Genomic DNA, 19,646 nt, shown 5'->3' on the forward strand with positions numbered 1-19,646 from the left:
GAATCCGCAAAATAGAAATCTCTTTGTTACAAGTTTGGTTTCATGAGCTAGTTTGTTACCGAATCGTCGTTTAACGGGTAGACAATGTCAACCGTGCTAATGGAGCTGTCGAATGATGATCGCGACTTTTTCTCACGACAACAATGAGATCGACAAGCTCGATGATTATATCAGCTCATGAAAGGTTAACAGCCATTAGGGAACATATCATTTAGTTTTGACAATAATAAACGGGCTTTCACTGTTAAAAATAGAAATTAAATATAGGTACGTCTGCGAAATAATTTACTGCAAGTTAGAGTTGTTTGTTTTGAGCATTGTTATTGAGTTAAAGGCCTTCTAAAAATGAAAGGGTTATTTATATCCGTCACATGAAATATTCTTGTAATTATACTGATCGTTATCAGTCGAGGGCCGCGGAAGACGCGACCGCGACCGCATTCGGTCGTTTGCACTTTCGATTTCCTGCGGCACCGCGGCCCGGCCTCGGGCGCAAATAGACAAATAAGCTGCTTACCGGGACCGAGATCTATACAGAGCATCAATTCATCTTTAATCGAGCGTAGGCGCCAGTCAGAAATCAGGGTTCCTTATTTATGTTGTTAAAAGTTACTTGCAATCACAAATATCTTACTTTCAAACAGCACTCTACTTATCACTTCCAGTAGTGTCAAGTTCTCTGCAGTGCGACTGACTACTCGACTAAGTAGACACTTTTCAGCTCATAATCAGATCTGGGTACTTTTAACATTTAGAGATAGTCGTTTCAGCTAATAAATACTATAGTATCCATGATAGGTATATGTAAACCGATGCAAGGATCATATTATTTAAATGCCAGCGATAAAGAGACAAGATGGTTAAGAGAAATGTCCAGAAACGTCAGCAAACATTAACGCGACAGCAGAATTTCTCTTTAAACGGAGCACATAATGGAAAGACATTTAATTCAGCGACAGAGACCTCTCACGCTACACGCACTTGGCCTTATATTTTCGTTTAATAAGCCGGTGACCGAGTCAGCGTTTCGCTCGCTTGATTAATGCCGCCTTACAGAGATAATGGCGCCGAATCTCGAGCACTTGTCTGATTCACGTCTATTCAGCGGTACACGTAATTAGGGGTGAAAGTGAACTTTTTAGATTAGATCCGTGAGTACGTGACTAGATTGGATGCTAACTTGTTTTTGGGAGTAATTTCTAAAACCATTACTTGACTGTTCATAGAAATAACCTTGGTCACATTCAACTAGAAATGTTTAAAAACAAGTGATATAGGTAAATAGGCATGTTATAGGTTTCCATTTCCAAATCAATAGGATTGTTTGTCGATGTCTTGCTTATCTGTTGTTTGTTTGTTACAGAGCCCAGGCGCAGTGAGCGGATCCACACCGGGTGCAGAGAGTTCGCGCGACACACTCGACATGCGGTACTCTCTGGCGGCGTTGGCCGATGACTACACCAAGCGGAAACACGTCGTGCGCGTCACCACTGCCGCGGGGGCTGAGCTGCTGCTACAGGTGAGCTTCTAGACTTACGGTTAGATGCTTCTAGAATGTCGTGTAAGTTTCTCCCCTCCCGGACCATGCAGATGACCATGTTAGATCATATTTCGCCTGACTAATAAGCAGTTTCTGCTAAGAAAACACCGGCTTGCATCAATCCCTTCATTACTTAATTATAAATAACAAACGAGAATTACTTTTAAAGCTAGTGAAGTGCGCTAGCTTTAGTGTGACTAGATTGATGATTATTGGCCATAGATTCATTCATAAGCGAATGGTTTTGACAACAGAAACAATAAATAAAATCGTCATTATCATAATTTTAGCTTCCCCTTCATGTTAAACATAACCACCACAATGATCATCATAATGACATTAATGACCACATGTTGTGTAACAGGCGGAAGGACCAGAAGACGCCCAGCGCTGGCTGGCGGCGCTCCGCCGGCACTCAGCCGAGCCTCCGCCAGCTGACACCGCGCCAGTGCAGCCTGACTGCCCTTCGCCGCTGCCGCCACAGCGCAGCAAGAAGATCGGCCGCAATAGGTCGCCCACCGGTAAGTCTCTCTCTATAGACTTTATTACATAACAGTTGGCTTTAGGTTAGCTACAAAAAGGAATTTCTAAAAAATACTAATCCGACTCAGAAGATATTCTGATCAGACGAAGATTCAAACCAGTTCAGCATTGAATTTGGATATCATAGTGTTCGATGATCGAACAGGTCCATGTTACGAGTAAATCTTTGCTACCAGATTCTAACACCTTTTACTTCTATTCCCTCATACACAGTCCATCATAATGTTCCTTAATTCTCCAGGACCGCCTACACCGACCCTTCCATCATCGCCGAAGAACAAAACATGGAAGGGCCGCATGGCGAAGCAGCTCCGTCGCATGCACGGCGGCGGCGCCGCGGCCGTACCGGCACCGGCTTCAGGCTGGCTCGGCGCGCCGCTCGAGCGCTGCCCTACCGACCCGGAGCACCCGCTGGTGCCGAGAGCGGTCACACTGCCGGCACATGCTGTAGAGGTATGTACCAGCCAGTACTCCACGCAACAGTCATTTGTTTTTGTTGCTGTTATGGAACCAGAAGTGAGGAAAAGAGGAAGATCATCTGCAATATAAATTTCTAAGTTGATCAAAAGGCGCCTAGCCTTATCAGAGATAACATACACTAGAGAAATTTCGTCAGGTACCACGGCGGATGGGTGGTCTAACTAGTGATAATGACGTTATCCGCGTAAGCTGAAGACCCGGGTTCAATTTCCGGCTCGGCCTTGTCGTTTTTTTTCTTTCGTGTATGATATCTATTTCAATTTATAATATAATTTTCTTTGTCGTCCACAGGCCTTTGGTCTCCGAACAGTAGGAGTTTACCGCGTGCCAGGCAACGCGGCTGGCGTAGCGGCGCTAGCAGCTGCTCTGGACCGCGGAGAACCTCCACCGGAGGGCGACCCGCGGTGGGCCGATGTTCACGTCGCCTCCAGCCTGCTCAAGGCTTATCTGAGGCGGCTGCCTGACCCGCTGCTCACGGCTGACATGTATCCCGCTTTTATTGGTAAGAATAAAACACGATTCAGATATACTCTCCTATACATTCGTATTCGTCAACAGCTCAAGGAAACATTGGCACTTTTCTAGTAGGAAATAAAGTGCTTGCATTAGTTTAGTTAGGAATCAGATACGCTTTGTCTGATACCTAACAAACGCGGCTCGTGTGCCCTAAATTATTAATTATTTTGAAGGAGAACTCACTTGTGTAACAACCGTAATGCCAGAATTCTTCTTGCAATTAAGAGCTCAATTAAAATTGTCACCTACTGCTTTAAAAATATGCAAACCACTTCTAAAGAGTTTACGGTCATGTATATCGTACCAGAATATATGAAACTGGTAACAAATTATCTCCTACATGCACTCTTCACAAGTTCGTCGAAAACCTAATGAAAATGTTCCTATCCAAACGCTCATTAATTTTAGCAAATTGTTGGCAATGAGCCGTGGCTTTTCATCTTAGTTGTAGCGACTCGAGTTATTGTTAGTAGGTACCTACCGCAAGCGGTGATGAATGGTGCGTCTCAAACCGGGATATCACTCGACAAGTGTTCAGTTTACTTTACCAGCACTTTAAACATTGAATTTTTCTGGAACTTTTTACTTGTGCTTTCAGCGGCCGATCGCTCACCTGAACGAGCTCGGGAGTTACGCCGTCTAGTCCACGCTCTGCCCGAAGCTCATTATGAAACACTTAAGTACCTGATCCAACATTTGCGCAAAGTCGTCGCGCATTCGTCACACAACAAGATGGAAGCGCGAAACTTGGCCATCGTGTTTGGACCAACGTTGGTGCGCGCCGCCAGCGACGATATGCTCGCGATGGTCAATGACATGTCCAGTCAGTGCCGCATCATCGAGTCTTTTCTGTCTCACGTGAGTCTTGCGTATTTTCACCTTTAAATATTTTGAGTATCTACGTACTGACTGACGTATGCATTTTTTTATTTGCTGTCCGGCATTCGGCCTAATTATTGTTTATTTTTGCAGTATGACTGGTACTTCGAAGAGGAGGAAGGCGAGCCCCCCGTGGAACCCCCGACGACGGCGGAGGAGCTGTCCCCCGCCCCCGCGCCCTCCCGCGACCTCCTCATCCACAACGTCAAGAAGATCGAAGGTAATCCAACATGGCTCCCGGCCAATCACCTTTGCCAAACCCAACATCCGCGGTAATCATTCACTAGTCGCTTATTAACAGGACAATTCATCATGAGCATTTTAATGTTCAACGGAAAATCCCTAGTCTCATTCATTCTTGCCTGGATGTCGTCTCTCTGCACTATTTTATTTCAGCTTGTCCCGTATGGTTTCCACGAATATACCTAATTAATTTCTAAGAAATAGTTTTTCCTCCGGATTTTCTAAAAGCTATTTTCCGCACAGATACCTGTGCTAATTTGCCTCTGCGTTTTATACTCACTAGCTTCCCTTCAGCGGAAAACGGCTTTTAGGAGAAAATAATAAATTCGACCGTTGTCTTCGAATGAGGTGTCCACGTGCAGTGTCTTGAGAATATTGAACAAACGTAACACTCGTTCAACAGGAAAAGACGTGTCGACCCGCGACATCGTATCCTCGATCATCTCGGCGGCTAACCGCAAGATCCAGCGCAAGCCGCGCTCCAAGCCGTCGGACAGCAAGAAGTGGGAGGCGGAGAAGCGGGCCGAGGCCTCGCCCGGCGCCTCGCCGCCCAACTCGCCGCTCACGTCGCCGCCGGCGCACCTCACCACCACGCTCGCCGACTACGACGGTCTGCCGCACAGGTTCAACCAGGGAGGCAACAAGTTAGTACCTATCACCTTGTTTGTGATGCCAACTATATTTTAGTCCAATCTTTTTGAACTACAGAATCACTTTTTTTCATCAACATCACCGTCCTAGCTTTAGGATCTCTTGATCCCTGGAATCTCTGGATCGAGAATCTCATAAGTCTTACTAAATTGTCATACTTATTGGTAATTTTTTCTTGAGCATATGACATCTACTCCAGTTTATAATATGTTGTTGTGTTTTTAGAGTGGAGATGGAGTCAATATCAGTGTTGGGCCGCGGTCGCCAAGAGCTCTCGCGGCACACACACACGCTACAGAGCTTCTCCATCGATGGTGAGTGTGCATTTTATTTCTACAGTGCTATTCGATTTTCTATCAATGGAAATAAGGATTTCTTTAATGGTAAACACTTTCATTGTGATACTACAATTCGTTTATAGTTATACCATAGAGCAAAAAATCTTGTGATGACCAAAGCATGTCCCAAAATGATGATCATTAATTATGCAAGTCATTGTAATTGAAAGAGTATCCCTAAAACAAGCTCACAGGTTTGACTTGGCCATATCCATTGTTTCCTTTTGTCCAGTCAATAAAAATTGTCTACTATTTGCCCCACTAGGTGTGCAGTACTGACGTCAGAGAGTAGACACAGCAATCCCTTTCTTTTGTCCACATTAAAAGGTATAGGAATGTGAGCGTGCGTGTTGCAAGTGTGTGCGTGCTGCGTGTACGCATTCGGCTCCGTTAACACGGGCGATTTGTTCGCATCTCTACTGAATTTCTTGCAAAAAACAGTTAACTTCACTGTCAGCTCTCACGCGATTAATGATTTAAGTAACAATTGATGTACAGATTTAATTTACCTTCCGTTGAGAGAAGTCAGGTGAAGTTGATGAGTTGTTGAGGCAAGTTAATCAATGGAACATGCCAACAAATAGCGGCTCCGATAAAACTAACGCTTAGAATCGACGCCTGCTGACAGCACGGCTTCATGCTCGAGCATCCGACGTCCGAGCGATCGCCATTCATACCTACCCATATCGACGATCATCTCACTTCATTGTCACGCTCTTAACGTGCAACATTAACACGCTTCAATATTCGTGTCCGAAGGTAACTCTAGACGAGCGAGTCGTCTAAATATATCTTCTCTTTACTAAATCTACGAATAAACAGCCGCAATATCGTAACTAACTTTGACTCGATTTGTCGTAGGAACCGGAGATTTGGTGTCGTCTCTGACGAGCACGTTCGACCAGAAGCTGCGCACGCTGAACAACTCGTCGCCGCTGGACGACGGCAGCATCCCGTACGCGGACGAGCCCGAGCCCGACGAGCTCGAGACCGAGGGCAAGTCCTCGTCCAGCTCGCCGTCCGAGCACAGCGAGCGCGAGGAGCGCGTGTCGCCCGCCGCGCGCGCGCAGGAGCTCAAGGCCGCGTGGCTCGCGCGCGACCTGCGGCACTCCTCCTCCTCCAGCGACGAGCCCGACGCGCGCTGGCCCCGCGTGCGGCCCCGCGTGCCCGACGACGACGACTCGGAGAAGGAGAACTGCATCATTCCAAAAAAGAACGACGAGGCCCGCAGCACCGAGGACGAGAAGGACGTCGACACCCGCTCGCAGGTGTCCGAGACCATGCCCGACAACGACAAGACCCTCGACCGGCTGCTCTACCCTTCCGCTTACAAAAACGGCCTGCGCCTGTCCAACCCGGAGTGCGTGAAGCGCAACAGCGCCGCGCTCGAAAACGACAGCGAGAAAGACGTCGACTGCTCCAAGCTTAAAAGATCCGAATCTCTGAACAGAGATCCGGAGCGGAGCGAAGCGCGCGTGCTGCGCTCCGAGAGCCTCAACTGCCGCGTGGAGTCGCGCCTGCAGCGCTCCGAGTCGCTCAACAAGGGCGAGCGGCTCAGCAAGCTGGAGAAGGGCGAGTGGAACATCGTGCGGAGGCGCGAGGGCGCGTGGCGCTCGACCAAGCTGAAGCGCAAGAACGGCATGCCGGAGCGCGGCATCAAGCGCCGCCACACGGTGGGCGGCACCAAGGACTTCGACAAGGACGGCTGGAGCGCGCGCCACACGCGCACCTCCTCGCCCGACCTCAGCGCCGCGCCCGGCGCCTGGCCCGCGCCGCTCGTGCCGCCGCCGCGGCCGCCGCTGGAGAGCCACGTCTGACACAAGGCGCACTCCCTGTAGAGGACCGCCGCCGACCCCGGCCCGGCAGCTGCGTACGCGTTGCGGGTCCAAATCGATTTCGGGAATCGCATCGGTTGTAAATATTTTGTGGCGCACTAACGCTTTCGGTCAAGACATAGTGAGCCCCCGACCGCGCTCGGCGTCGGCGGGGGACGGGTTTCGACAGAGACTTTAAGCCGTTTCTAGATATTTAAGCGTCTATGGACTTAAGTATCGAATGATGAATGGGCTTCGAAGTACATCGTTTCTTCGCTAACTGGACTCTACTATATGGGTGCCTAATGTTCGGGTGGTGCTGTTTATTTTATACCTAAGTAGTTTTTTTTTTCTAATGAAGTGGGTGAATCAAAAATTTGGGTACCGGAAATCAAGAAAATATATGTTTTAAAATCTGATTACATGCAGTACCTATCATATTTATATCTTCCACTGACAGGAACTTTCGCATCGAGAGAGGCTATTATTTTGATTCGACTCAATTGACTGAATAGATTAGGTCACAAAAATATCTAATTATATATATATTATAGTATGAAATAAAAAGCTAATACTCAAAAGTCATTTACATCATATTATATCGAAAAATCATACATAGTAATAAAAATATTCGAAACTTATATTGAAGCAACAAAGACATACGTTAAAATTTGTATATGAGATATAGGACAACGTATTACTCATTGAAAATAATAAATCGTACAGTGCAATACAAGTTATATTAGGTACTTGAATAGGAAAAATGTTTAAGGAAAGAAACAAATGAAGGCGAATGCCGCACCAGCTAGCCGCCCTTGTACGGTCGCGGACCAAACAAAGTAAACGGGGTTCTCGGTCACCAGCGGACGGCTAGCGGCGGCGGGCGTTGGGACAGTGCCGTGCTTAGCGGGGCGGAGTGAAACGTTGTTGCTCCGAACGTAGCTTATAAAATTATGGTGCGAACTACTAAGCACGGCACTGCCTCAATAAAACTTAAGCTCACTAAATAATGCCAAAGAATGATAAGGAAATCGTCAATTTTGAGAATGCGAGGAGCATACTAGAGTGAAGGCGCGACTCTGAAAGGAATGGAAGGATTATGTATCAACGAACTACTGAGTTACTCACCATATCGAGGCAATACGCACTGTACCTTGTCGCGTCACTGCGCCCCCGTCATACTTATAGTACTCCCTGTGTAGGTTTAGAACTACTCTGTGCGGAGTTGAGGGGCGCAAGCAGACGTCGTGATAGTGCAAACGAGCATAATACAACTAATATTAGTGCTAGTAGTAGATAGTACATACATACAATGAATGTTAATTAGATACTACGCCCAGGCGTAAGTTAGTTTAAGTATAATTATGTGCCCGATCGGGTGAACATGTGACCAGACTACTATAACACCATGTAACTTTAAGCATTATCGGTAAGAATTACATAATAGGTACTCGTCGAGTTATATTGATAGCGATTATCAGAAGGAATTATAAAAATAAATAAAAGCATACATCACCTACTTGCCTTTGCAATAGTTTTAGCGGATTTGAATTAAATATGCACAATTCTCAGATTAAAATAGATTCTTTTTAATGAAGTTACCTAGTAGACTCGTCTTCTCTGTAACGAATTGTACCTAAACAAATATTTTAAATGACTATTGGAATTAGAAATTGTAAAACTTTGACTTAGTTTTTAAATATTACAAAGTGCGACTTGTAAATAGTGGATTGATTGTGCGTGTCCCTGGCTGGCGAGGAGGACGCGGCACACATTGTACTAATAGTAGCCGGGCCGACGCAACGGCCCGCCCGTATCGACTAACCGACGTAACACTCCTACAGTGATAATAATAAAAGTGATTCTCTAGCTTTGTATAAATTGTACATTTCTTTTTATGATTAATTTATATTAAATTTGTTATCGTAGCTTTGTTGAATGCAATTATTTTTTATTGTTTTGTTTATCAAAGAGAAGTATTTTAGGCTAAATTCGATTGTTATTTATTTGCGAAAGCTGTAAAACGTGATTTGGCACAATTCTTTTAAAATTGTAATTATATTTTGTAAATAATACATCGGCAAAATGATGTTTTAGACTTTCGTTCATTAACTATTTTGAAAATTTTATACCATCTTTACGTTAAGGCGATCTCAAGTTTGTTGAATGTTTGCAAAGCGTTCCTTTAAAGTTTTATTTGTAAATATATCTTTTAATGTAGGAACAGTGAATTTACTAATTGTAACTGCGTCATATTGTAAGTAGACGGTAGATGGCGGTAGGGGCGGGTCGGGACGGCCCGGACGGCGCCGTCCGGCGGTCCCGCCTGCTCGTTAGGTACATACATATAAAAGACATGTCTCGCTCGAGTGTCTGCTTGCAAGAGAATTGTATTCAAGTAATCTAATTCATGTCCTTCGTGTAATCAGCTATGAAATTCAAATAAACACCGTAAGACATTTGCAAACGTGTTCTGATTCACGTTCAATATTCATTGTCATTGTGTATATTTTGGAGCAATGGAATAAAATACTGAATCAATTTAGAAATTTGTTTCCTTTCTACCTTTAGAAATTAAGCAGTTTTGCAGGTTTCACGGCGCGTTGCAATGATAGGTCTTTAGGGTCGGTTGCACCAAACCGTCGGTTACCGAATTTAGCGTTCGCAAAATATTTTGTATGGGAATTTCCATAGACTTCTGCTGCGTAACGTTCGCGTTTCTGTTAACTGTGGTTGGTGCAACTGGCCCTTAGTACGTAAGAATTGCAATGAAAGGGTTAAAACACGCTACATTTCTGCTCATCCCCATACGAGTTTACAGGCTGCAGTAGGTAGGTAAAGTAGTAACTTTAAAGATCGAATCGTGAGACAAGTTTCACAAGGTGTCGGGTCGGGTGTAACAAACTGAATTCAGCAGTAAATATTATGTACTAGCTTTTGCTCGCGGCTTCGCTCGCGTTAGAAAGAGACGAAAAGTAGCCTATGTCACTCTCCATCCCTTCAACTCAAAAAACAAGTCAATTCGTCACTCCGTTTTGCCGTGAAAGACGGACAAACAAACAGACACACACACTTTCCCATTTATAATATTAGTATGGATATATGAATATATCTGACGGAGACAGTATTATGGGTGTTTCCTGGCAAAAAATTAAAAAACAAAAATAAATTATCATTGTTTTATTAAGCAATCCACTGCATACACTCATAAGTAACGTTCCTCATACAACAGATAGTAACAATTTTGTTAACGGTTTAGAAAACAATTCAAAATATTTTGTACCAACAATCAGCTCACCTACACGAAAGGAGAATTCGCATTAAGCCCAATTATAATTTATTATTTTAAGAATGTGATTACAAAATTGTATTCAATTTAAGGCCTAATTCCAACAAATATCGTTTGTACAACTGAAAAGCTGATCAAATATAATATCAAGTGCTTTGCCAGCGCAGCGTGCTAATCGTTTACTTTTCTATATCTATCACTCCTCCGCTGCGACAGCGTCGATTACGTTCGCTACAGCGCAAGCGATTGGTATGTTGGCTACGCGATCGGAAGTCCTAGCCATGATGACAATCATTAATAGAAAACGCCAATAGAAGTGAATATAAACAGTCACGCGACTTTTCGCAGGATCTATCATCCCGATACATCTTTACTATTCGTTTAGCGATTGAGATTGACATAAGCAAAAGTGCTTATTAAAGTGCTTTTAAATTAAAGAATTTAAAAGACAATTACATAATATATTTTCTAAAATATATATTTCACGGGAAATAACATAAGAGCCGTAGCCAGAAACAGTTAAAATTATTATTAAATAATTATTATTTTAACAGTAAGTCACGTTCATACGAAGCCATAACTAATCATATCTTCAGGATCACACGCGTTTGAACTTTTCAGTCGAATCATTTAACTAAACTAACAACTATCTACGGAATATTGACTGTACATTGATCTAAAATAGAGTAGCGCAGTAGGCGATAATTTTGTCAAGCTTTCTGCCCGTGTTCATATTGCGTTCTACACAGTTCTACTAAGTACGTAAAGCCTCGAAGAAACCATAGATTAAATATAAAAAGGTTATACCATCTCTCATACATTAACGCGCAAAAACTAAATGGCACCACTAAAAAAATGCCTTGTTGCCATCGATTACCTACACTAAACTTGTAGATGGCGTCGTGTCACTTTTGACATAGATTGACGGCTCGAAAGTGACACCGCATTTTGACGGGCATTTTTAGTGGCGCCATCTAGTTTTCACGCGTTTTAGGCGGTCGCATTTGAATGTATAGGATGGTATGATCTTATATTAAATCCATGAGGAAACGTAAAAGTAAATATTGTAACTTTTGAGTTACCTATTTACTTCACCACATAATTTGACAAAACTATCGACTTTACACAATATAATAGCTACTTATTTCAATGAGCCTTTAATGCAAAACTATGCCAGTAAGTCAACGGATTCCAATACTAGGCCACTTTGAATCTTGCAATTCTTGCGCACGAGTATAACGCATACGCATCTTCATTAGACTATATAAGGTGTTTGGCTGACCATTTCTTTTATAAATGGAGGTAATGAGGAGGCACACTCAAAGGTTATGACAGATGGCGCCACTCTATTAGTCCATTGCACAGATAAAGAATTTCATACGTAAGAGCGAGAAGATAATATTTTTTTCTCTCTCACACATATGAATGACAGTGACATACCTGGTGCCGTAGCCGAATGGCATTTCTGCGACGCGAAACGAAAACGAAATGCCACGAAAGGTAGTCTGGCTCTGTCGCGCCAATACTCAAGAGCGATAGAGATAGATATCGTAGATATCTACGAGCGTTTCGTTTCGTGAGCGTTTGTGCCATTCGGCTACTTACCCTGGGCACTTACACAGGCGCCGCCTGGCGGGATAAAATGTCAGTGTGCCTCCTCATTGATAGAATTCAAAAGGGCCCACAGTTCGTAATGGTTGACCATACATATAATATTTACTGTGTATAAAAAGTACCAACCCTATAGTCCATAAAGAAAATTTTACCAATGAATCTTTTGAATGGACACGTTTTGAGAAATTTTGGATAAAATGAGATAAAACTCCAAAACTGTAACAGATGTTATAAATGAATGAGGACTCTGACTTTGAGTTAATATTGGTATACATTGTTGTAGACACCGATTAATTTGAGTAAATAAAATAAGCTTTCTTATAATTTAACATTAATTATGTTTCACACTATATTGCAATTAGATCTATTATAACCTAAAAAAATCTTGCGAAGGACCCAAATTAAATAAACATTTGGGATACAAGCAATAGAGCTACAGTTAAATATCAATTGTCTATCTAACCACTTAACAAATACCACCAATCATTTTCGGACATTCACCATTTTCATATTCAGTATATAATTCAAATACATATTATTAAATTCGTATTATTAAAAAATATATAATCAACTTTGCTAGAATCATACTGAAATACATACATTCAATTAGAATAAACAGAGATCTTTTACAATTTTGAGTCTTCTAATAACATAAATACAAATGCCCATAATAAAATATTTATTTTCGCCACACATCGCAGTCTTAGCTCCGTCGAGTAAACTCATACAAAATATACTATAATACCGTGAACCACTACTCACCGATAAACGACGATTCATACCTGCCGAATCCTACGCCGAGTCAGACGACGCAACGGAGCCACGCTGTTACGTCGTCGCCCAGTTTAATTTGTTTATTTTTTGTATGTCTTTTGTATTATTTTTTTTGTAAGTCTTGTTTTGTATTTTGTAGTTTCACAGTGCCTTGGTGTAAACTGTAATGCTGTGTTACTTTTTGATTAAATAAATAAATAAATAAATACCCTTAAATTAATCTATTGAGTATGTACCGCAAACGCACGACTATAAAAAACGAGAAAAGCAACGAATGAAATGGTATGAAGCAGGTCACACAAGGCGATCGACGTTACCATACACCATACATACTTCGCTCTAACAGATGTCTGTTAGGCGGTCGTCTTTAAAATGCTACCTGAAATGCAAGAATAGCCTTGAACACCGTTTTCAAAGCCTGAGTATAGACTCGAGATTTGTATCGATTTCGAAGAGAAATTAGGAACCAAGCGATACACTAACACATTTGTAACAACCAGCGTCTGTATATGAAACATACTTCCACGAAAGAAAGCATCACTACAGAAAATCATCAACAAAACAAACTCGCTTGGACACACTATAAACCTTAGCTTAGCTGCGTCACTCTTTCTAAATTACGAGTGAAATTCGCAAAGCGTCCAATTATTTGAACATTTATCATTATTTTAAGAATATTGATTTATTTTCTTTTTCGAGCTATACGAAAAACATGTTTGGCGTAGTCAGGCCGTTACGCCATCGCCACCTGAGCGTAGTCGTTCCGTAATCTCTATTACCTTTAAAAGAGTACATGCCCACAGCAAAATTATCAAGGATGTTTTTTACTCTTACTATACATATTTCTAATAAAATACCAATAATATTTTGACCGATAGTGCCCATTTTAAACATTTCGTTATTTTTTAATACCTACAAGGAGAAATTTTGGTTCGTTACTATCGCGAGTTAAGCTACTCACTTAGAACGAGAAAATCTACTCATTTCGTTCGAATTTAGAACCGAAACCGATCCTGTTCAATGAGCCTCTTACGCAAACCGGCTTGCCAATGCTAAGGCTAGGCTTATAGTCATTAGTTGAATTGCAGACGAGAAAACCCACCATCATTTTTCTATGGGTGCCCTAAAAACCAGCGCCATGACTAAGCAACTTAGTCATCGGCGTATGCCGAGTGGCGTCCATTTTGGTGTAAGTTCATACTAAGTTAGTCTAAGATGAGATAACGTAGGCTAAGTTAAAATTTGACACCAAAAAATAATTTCTCTCTTTCTAATATTTTTTGCCAAAAAGGTCATTAATCAACGCCACCCGGTATTTTTGCCGCATCGGTGCCAGCATCACGAGCGGTATGCGCGCGGCTCACACAGCGGTTAGCTCGACATTGACAGGCTATATTTAAAGTTGTCGAAACATCAAGTCTCGCTAGACGTGGTATCACCGTCCCTCGGCGTGAGGCGTCTCGCACGGCAGCATGAGCGCTCTGTGAGGAGATGTGGAAGCGATATGAATAGGTCGTCAGTGCTGGTACTCCCGGCGCCGGAGCCGGCGTCACTCGGCGTCGGCGTCCTTGTGCGGCGGCGCGGGCGGGCACCACGGCGCCACGGGCGGCGTGGCGGGCCGCGCGTCGCACGGCGAGGAGATGGACAGGCTGTTTAGCAGGATGTCGAAGATTGTGTCCTAGGGAAGAGACAACATATTCTACACTACATGTATTTTTTTTTTTTTTTTTTTTTTTATTTAAACTTGGGAAACAAACAAGCAAACTATTACATCAACAAAAAAGATAATTTAGGTAATACATAGCCAAAACAGTTTCCACTTATAACTAATAACATTTGTGATTGCTCAGACAAGACTTAAGTTATTAGGTTACTAACAGATATATTTTTTAACTATATTATTAAACAATATACAATATTTTCAAACTATACTGTATATATATTTACTATATTACTACACTATTACACTATATTAATATAAAACAGAAACGAATGCTCAGTTATTTATTAAAGTTAAACTTAGATATTTTTTAGCTTTTTTTTAATTGCAGAAACAAACTGTTGGACGGACATATGGTTTATATCATAGTCAATGTATTTATCGTTATAATTTTTACAAGCCCTTATTAGGAACCTATTTCTTGCATACGCTGTACGACATGACGGAGTAGCAAACAAACTTACAGAACGAGTACGCCGACTCGGACACCTATATGAGATTTTTGAGAGGAGATTAGGAGAATCGATCAAACCATTCAAAATTTTGTATAGAAGTAACTGGTCATTGACTTCACGACGCTTACTTAGAGGTTCAATATGTGTACTATCAAAATCCCAAAATTTATATTTCAACCTTCTAATAAATTTGTTTTGAATCTTTTCAATTGTATCAATATGTACGTTAAAGTGTGGACACCAAATTGTACTAGCGTATTCTAAATTTGATCGGACATAAGCATTATAAAGTAGTTCTAATGTTTTGGGGTTTTTAAAATCTTTACTTTGTCGGAATACAAATCCCAACATTTTATATGCCTTAGCTGATATTTTATTTATGTGAGAAATAAACTGCAGTTCGCGATCTAAAGTTACACCTAAATCCTTGACTTCAGTTACGACTTTAAGAGGCTTGTTATCAAGAAAGTAGTTGAAAACTATAGGATTACTCTTTCGAGAGAATGAGATGGCACAACATTTTTCAACATTTAAAAAGAGCTTATTAGCTGAACAGTAAGAACTTAATCTATTAAGATCGTTTTGTAAATTAAGGCAGTCATTTTCAGATTTAACAATAGAGAAAATTTTGGTATCATCGGCATACAACAGTAGTCGAGAATGTTGAAAGCATTTGGCTACGTCGTTTATGTAGATGTTAAAAAGTAAAGGACCGAGGTGAGACCCCTGTGGAACACCGGATGAAATGGGAACGAAACTAGAAATGTAACCTTTGACAGCTACAGCCTGGGTTCTATTACGTAGGTACGATGTAAACCATCTTAGAAGGGCTTATTATCCACTACAGGGTGTATTCTGAGCTATTGGATCCCGTGCCGCTACGCGAAAACGGTCTTAGGAGACCGTCCCTCGATTTCAAATCAATGAAGATTGGTTTTTACAGGTTTGGGAAAAAAACATTACAGGCTGCGAAAAACATGACATTTTTTTATGCCAATCGAACCCATTCCTATTCAAGATCAAAAGTTTGAATGGGACCAAAAAATACGACCAAAAAAAGTCTCGAATCGAGTGAAACTTTTCCCATACAATTTATATGAAACAATTTTTTTTTTTTTACATTTTTGAAAGCCAGTCGACTCCATTCCTATCCAGTATTAATTTAAGGCACCAAACCAAAAAGCCAAACTACCAAAACTGCCACCACCACTGCTGCCACTGCTGGTGTGTACTGGTACCAAAAAGCCACAAACCAATGGAAACATTTTCCATAAATTTTATTGACTGTGGACAAAACGTGGAAAGTTTTCTTTAATTTGTAGTTATATTTGTACTCACATTGTAATCTAGCATGGAGTCGACATTAGCGACTATTTCCGTGGGAGAGGCGACGCACGGCCAGCTATAGTCGCTGCTCGCCGGCGAGGGTTGAGCGCGTTCGGGCGTACCCGGTGGGCTCAGGAAACATCCTACTGCTCCTGCAATAAAATACAACAAAATAATTGGGATACAATTAAACACTGTTCGCCACTACTTTTAACGCCAAGTTCATTAGTGATATTTGTAAGTAGGAATGTACCGACAATAACCGTACGTAATGAGAACGCTTCGGATTACACCAGCAATGGGACTCTGCACAGGGCCCGAGCTATTCACGTACTCCTAATTTCGCTTCGTGGACGTGACAGTTACGGCTCAGCCACGACATTGGTCTAAGCGCGACAGCGGTGAGCGGCGGCCATACATTAGAGCGAGAGACAGCGATGGGACTTTTCATTCGCACGTGTGGCTCGTGTGGGCGCACCAATGTCGTGGCTGGGCTTTTATGGGAATATCTTACCACAAGTCGGTCTTGAATCAGCAACCCTTCGTAGCTGTCCCGGTGACGTAGGCGGTCGCGGTGGTCTTCGCGCTCGCTGTGCAGCTCGTCTCGTGACGCCGGCGACCGGTGCGCTTGGACTTCGAACTGGTCCCGAGCCGTGAGCGTGCGCCCAGTTGCGCTTCGTCGATATGTCTGATGTGGGGATGGGATCGGTGAATTCCGATGTGGGCTTTGAACCTAAAAAAGAATTCACATTATAATCCTAATTTCAGTCCCCGATTGAAGTGCCCCTCTTGACTCTTGACTTACCACTTTGTAAATACAGTGAAACCTGGATAAGTGAGACTTCAAGGGACGACAAAATTTATCTCACTTAAAGAGGTATTCCACTTATTCAGGGTCTCAGTTAGATAGGTATAATACAATATGTTTGTCTCACTTACAGAGGGTATCACTAATAGAGGCCAGAATAGGGGGATGTGTCAGTTATAGAGGTGATAAGGTGTTTTTCATATAGTTATTATTAGTTGCATACTAAAAGAAAAGGTAAATAAGCCTTGTCTTTAAATAAAATATAAGACTTTTAATGTCATTGTGTCATAGAAATTTTATATTATGAAAGTTATATTTTTTTATAATTTTTATGTTACAAAGCGAAATTTTAGTTTTAATTACTTAAAATAACCTAGAAAACCCTTAACTCACCGAAAGACAAAGAATCAATCGCGTAATTTACAGATGGGCTAAGAATTATTAAAAATATGGAAATAGATTTTTAAATTGATGAGATGATTAAAGTCCAAGTTACAGAGGTCATAGATTGACTGTATCTCAGATACAGAGGTAAATTTCTATAAAATTCTTAACAAACAATTAAGTGAATAAACATTTCAAATATAGTCTCAGTAATAGAGGTAAAATACACACTCTGTCTCACTAATAGAGGGAAATGTGACAAAAAAATCGAAAAGGCTAATCTCAGTTATAGAGGTCTGTTTTGTCTCACTAACAGAGGTAAATCGGTGCGAAAGTGTCGGGACCGCACCTTGGGTCCCAGCTAAAGAGGTTTCTCACTTATCCAGGTCCCACTTAACCAGGTTTCACTGTATTAGATTATAGTTTTAGTTTATACACTTACCTACCATTTGACTTATCACTTTGTAAATAGATTATAGTTTTAGTATAGATTTCTAAGCTCATCATTAAAATGTTTATAGAGTAGGTTTTTTTAATGCATGCTGTGTTCACCTATAATTGGTGGCGCAATCACAATTTTTCTAATCACAAAATGGCGGACCTTGGTCCGCATCCGGACCAATTTGAACCGCATTTCGTTGTATTGTATTGCCGCCCCACCGATATGATCGGCTTATTCTTAACAATCAGGACCCGGTAGACCAGGTAGAGATCACGAATCAAGAAACGATACATTCTAATGTATCTATGTATCGTTTCTTGATTAGTGATCTCGGCATATTTCCTAAAGGTGTGGGACTCTTTGAAACCGGACTCACTATGTTTGGTCTTGGTGAGGCCGTTCATCCGCATCAGGTTGAGGAGCAGCATGTCGGTGGCCTGCTCGTCGTGGCGCGCCTCGGGCACGCCGTGCACGGCGCACAGCAGGCGGCTGATGATGTCGGAGCTGGCGGCCGACGGCAGCGCGCACGCGCCTTCGATGTCGTTCTCGCCTGTACAGATATTATGGACAACTTTATGACAGGCACTATTAGCCAGGAACTTACTTAGACACTTGTCCAATCCAAAGGCTTACAATGAGCTATCTAAATAACAAAAGATAGTCGCTTCTGTGTAAATAAAAGAGACGTAATGATGTCTCTTTTATTTAAACGGGAGCGACTATTTATTTGTTCCTTTTTATCACCGATAACTGATCGCTAACTCGCTTTTGATGGGACAAGTGCCTTAGGTATTATGCCACTAAGGGCCAGTTGCATCAACCACATTTGACAGATACATCATCGTCACGCTGCAGATGTCTATGGAACTTCCCATACAATAAAATTTAACGAACGCTTTAACGATGACAGACGGTTTGATGCAACCGGCCCTTTAAAGGTTATATTTGGATAATTTACACGTCATGGTAAATAACACAGTCTAAAGTTTAAGGATTATTTGACACGGGAATTTGAACAGGACTAAAATGTCTGCAGATGGTTTAAATGACTGCCATTTGATTGCAAGGTACACCAATATACCTGATAGGTATTTCAATTCAATTACTAACCTACGAGTACATAAATTAGGGACCATTGAAAAATACTCACTAGCAGCTTAGGAATTTTCAGCATACCAAATGAATAAAACTAGAATGTGATTATTATTGTATTTATAACATTAACAGCATTTTCTCCACTTGTCTATCCAACACATTATTGATAGCTTCAATTCTATGCCTTTGTCGGTTAGATATTTGATGGGTTTTTTTTTATAAAAATACATAATCAACTTAAACAGTATTAACATCTCATTTGCTTAAGCAATGATAAATGCTAGTAAATATTTCAACCTGTCGTGTTTTAATGGCGTGTCAAGGGTTTAGGATAGTTTGTCATTTATCAGCGCATGAGCATACAAGAGATAAGAAAAAAAATGGGGTTCTCAAAGAGGGTTTTCTTATAATAACAACAATAATATTAACATCGCTTGTTAGGTATTTACTATAAAATACGCCTCCTTAATTAATACAATAATTCTTTCGGAAATAGTATCGGGAATTCGGGACTGAAATTATTCAATACTTTGTTTATTTTTACCAAAAATAATTTATCTTTGTAATAAGTTATCAAAATTAAAAACATATTATAACATAACACTTCGCGACTTCCTCTTTATATTTGCTTGTTAAGACAATAATTAAATCCAATTAAGACGTTAACGTATATAATCAGTTTTCAATTGCTTTTACATATTCGCCAAACCTCTACAAGTTAAACGTATAGCTCGC

The 19,646-nt window shown here is 41.5% G+C and overlaps 1 protein-coding gene across 10 annotated transcripts in view; it reads left to right on the forward strand.

Annotated features, from left to right (window-relative positions):
* LOC125227882 (rho GTPase-activating protein 21) overlaps positions 1 to 9,549 on the forward strand; it is a 539,841-nt gene extending 530,292 nt beyond the window's left edge. For 9 of the 10 annotated variants that reach the window (XM_048132267.1, XM_048132264.1, XM_048132268.1 and 6 more), the window contains 9 exons: positions 1,364 to 1,519; positions 1,905 to 2,061; positions 2,325 to 2,536; positions 2,855 to 3,065; positions 3,678 to 3,937; positions 4,052 to 4,178; positions 4,605 to 4,845; positions 5,078 to 5,166; positions 6,052 to 9,549. In XM_048132267.1, the coding sequence (XP_047988224.1) occupies positions 1,364 to 1,519; positions 1,905 to 2,061; positions 2,325 to 2,536; positions 2,855 to 3,065; positions 3,678 to 3,937; positions 4,052 to 4,178; positions 4,605 to 4,845; positions 5,078 to 5,166; positions 6,052 to 7,007 (2,409 nt within the window). In that variant the 3' untranslated portion in view covers positions 7,008 to 9,549. Of the gene's footprint in view, positions 1 to 1,363; positions 1,520 to 1,904; positions 2,062 to 2,324; positions 2,537 to 2,854; positions 3,066 to 3,677; positions 3,938 to 4,051; positions 4,179 to 4,604; positions 4,846 to 5,077; positions 5,167 to 5,455; positions 5,518 to 6,051 lie in introns of all 10 variants that reach the window. The other variant, XM_048132274.1, reaches the window with a different exon arrangement.
* Positions 9,550 to 19,646: the final 10,097 nt, after the last annotated feature.

Source organism: Leguminivora glycinivorella, chromosome 7, assembly GCF_023078275.1.
Source record: "Leguminivora glycinivorella isolate SPB_JAAS2020 chromosome 7, LegGlyc_1.1, whole genome shotgun sequence".
In the NCBI taxonomy this organism is placed as follows: domain Eukaryota; kingdom Metazoa; phylum Arthropoda; class Insecta; order Lepidoptera; family Tortricidae; genus Leguminivora; species Leguminivora glycinivorella.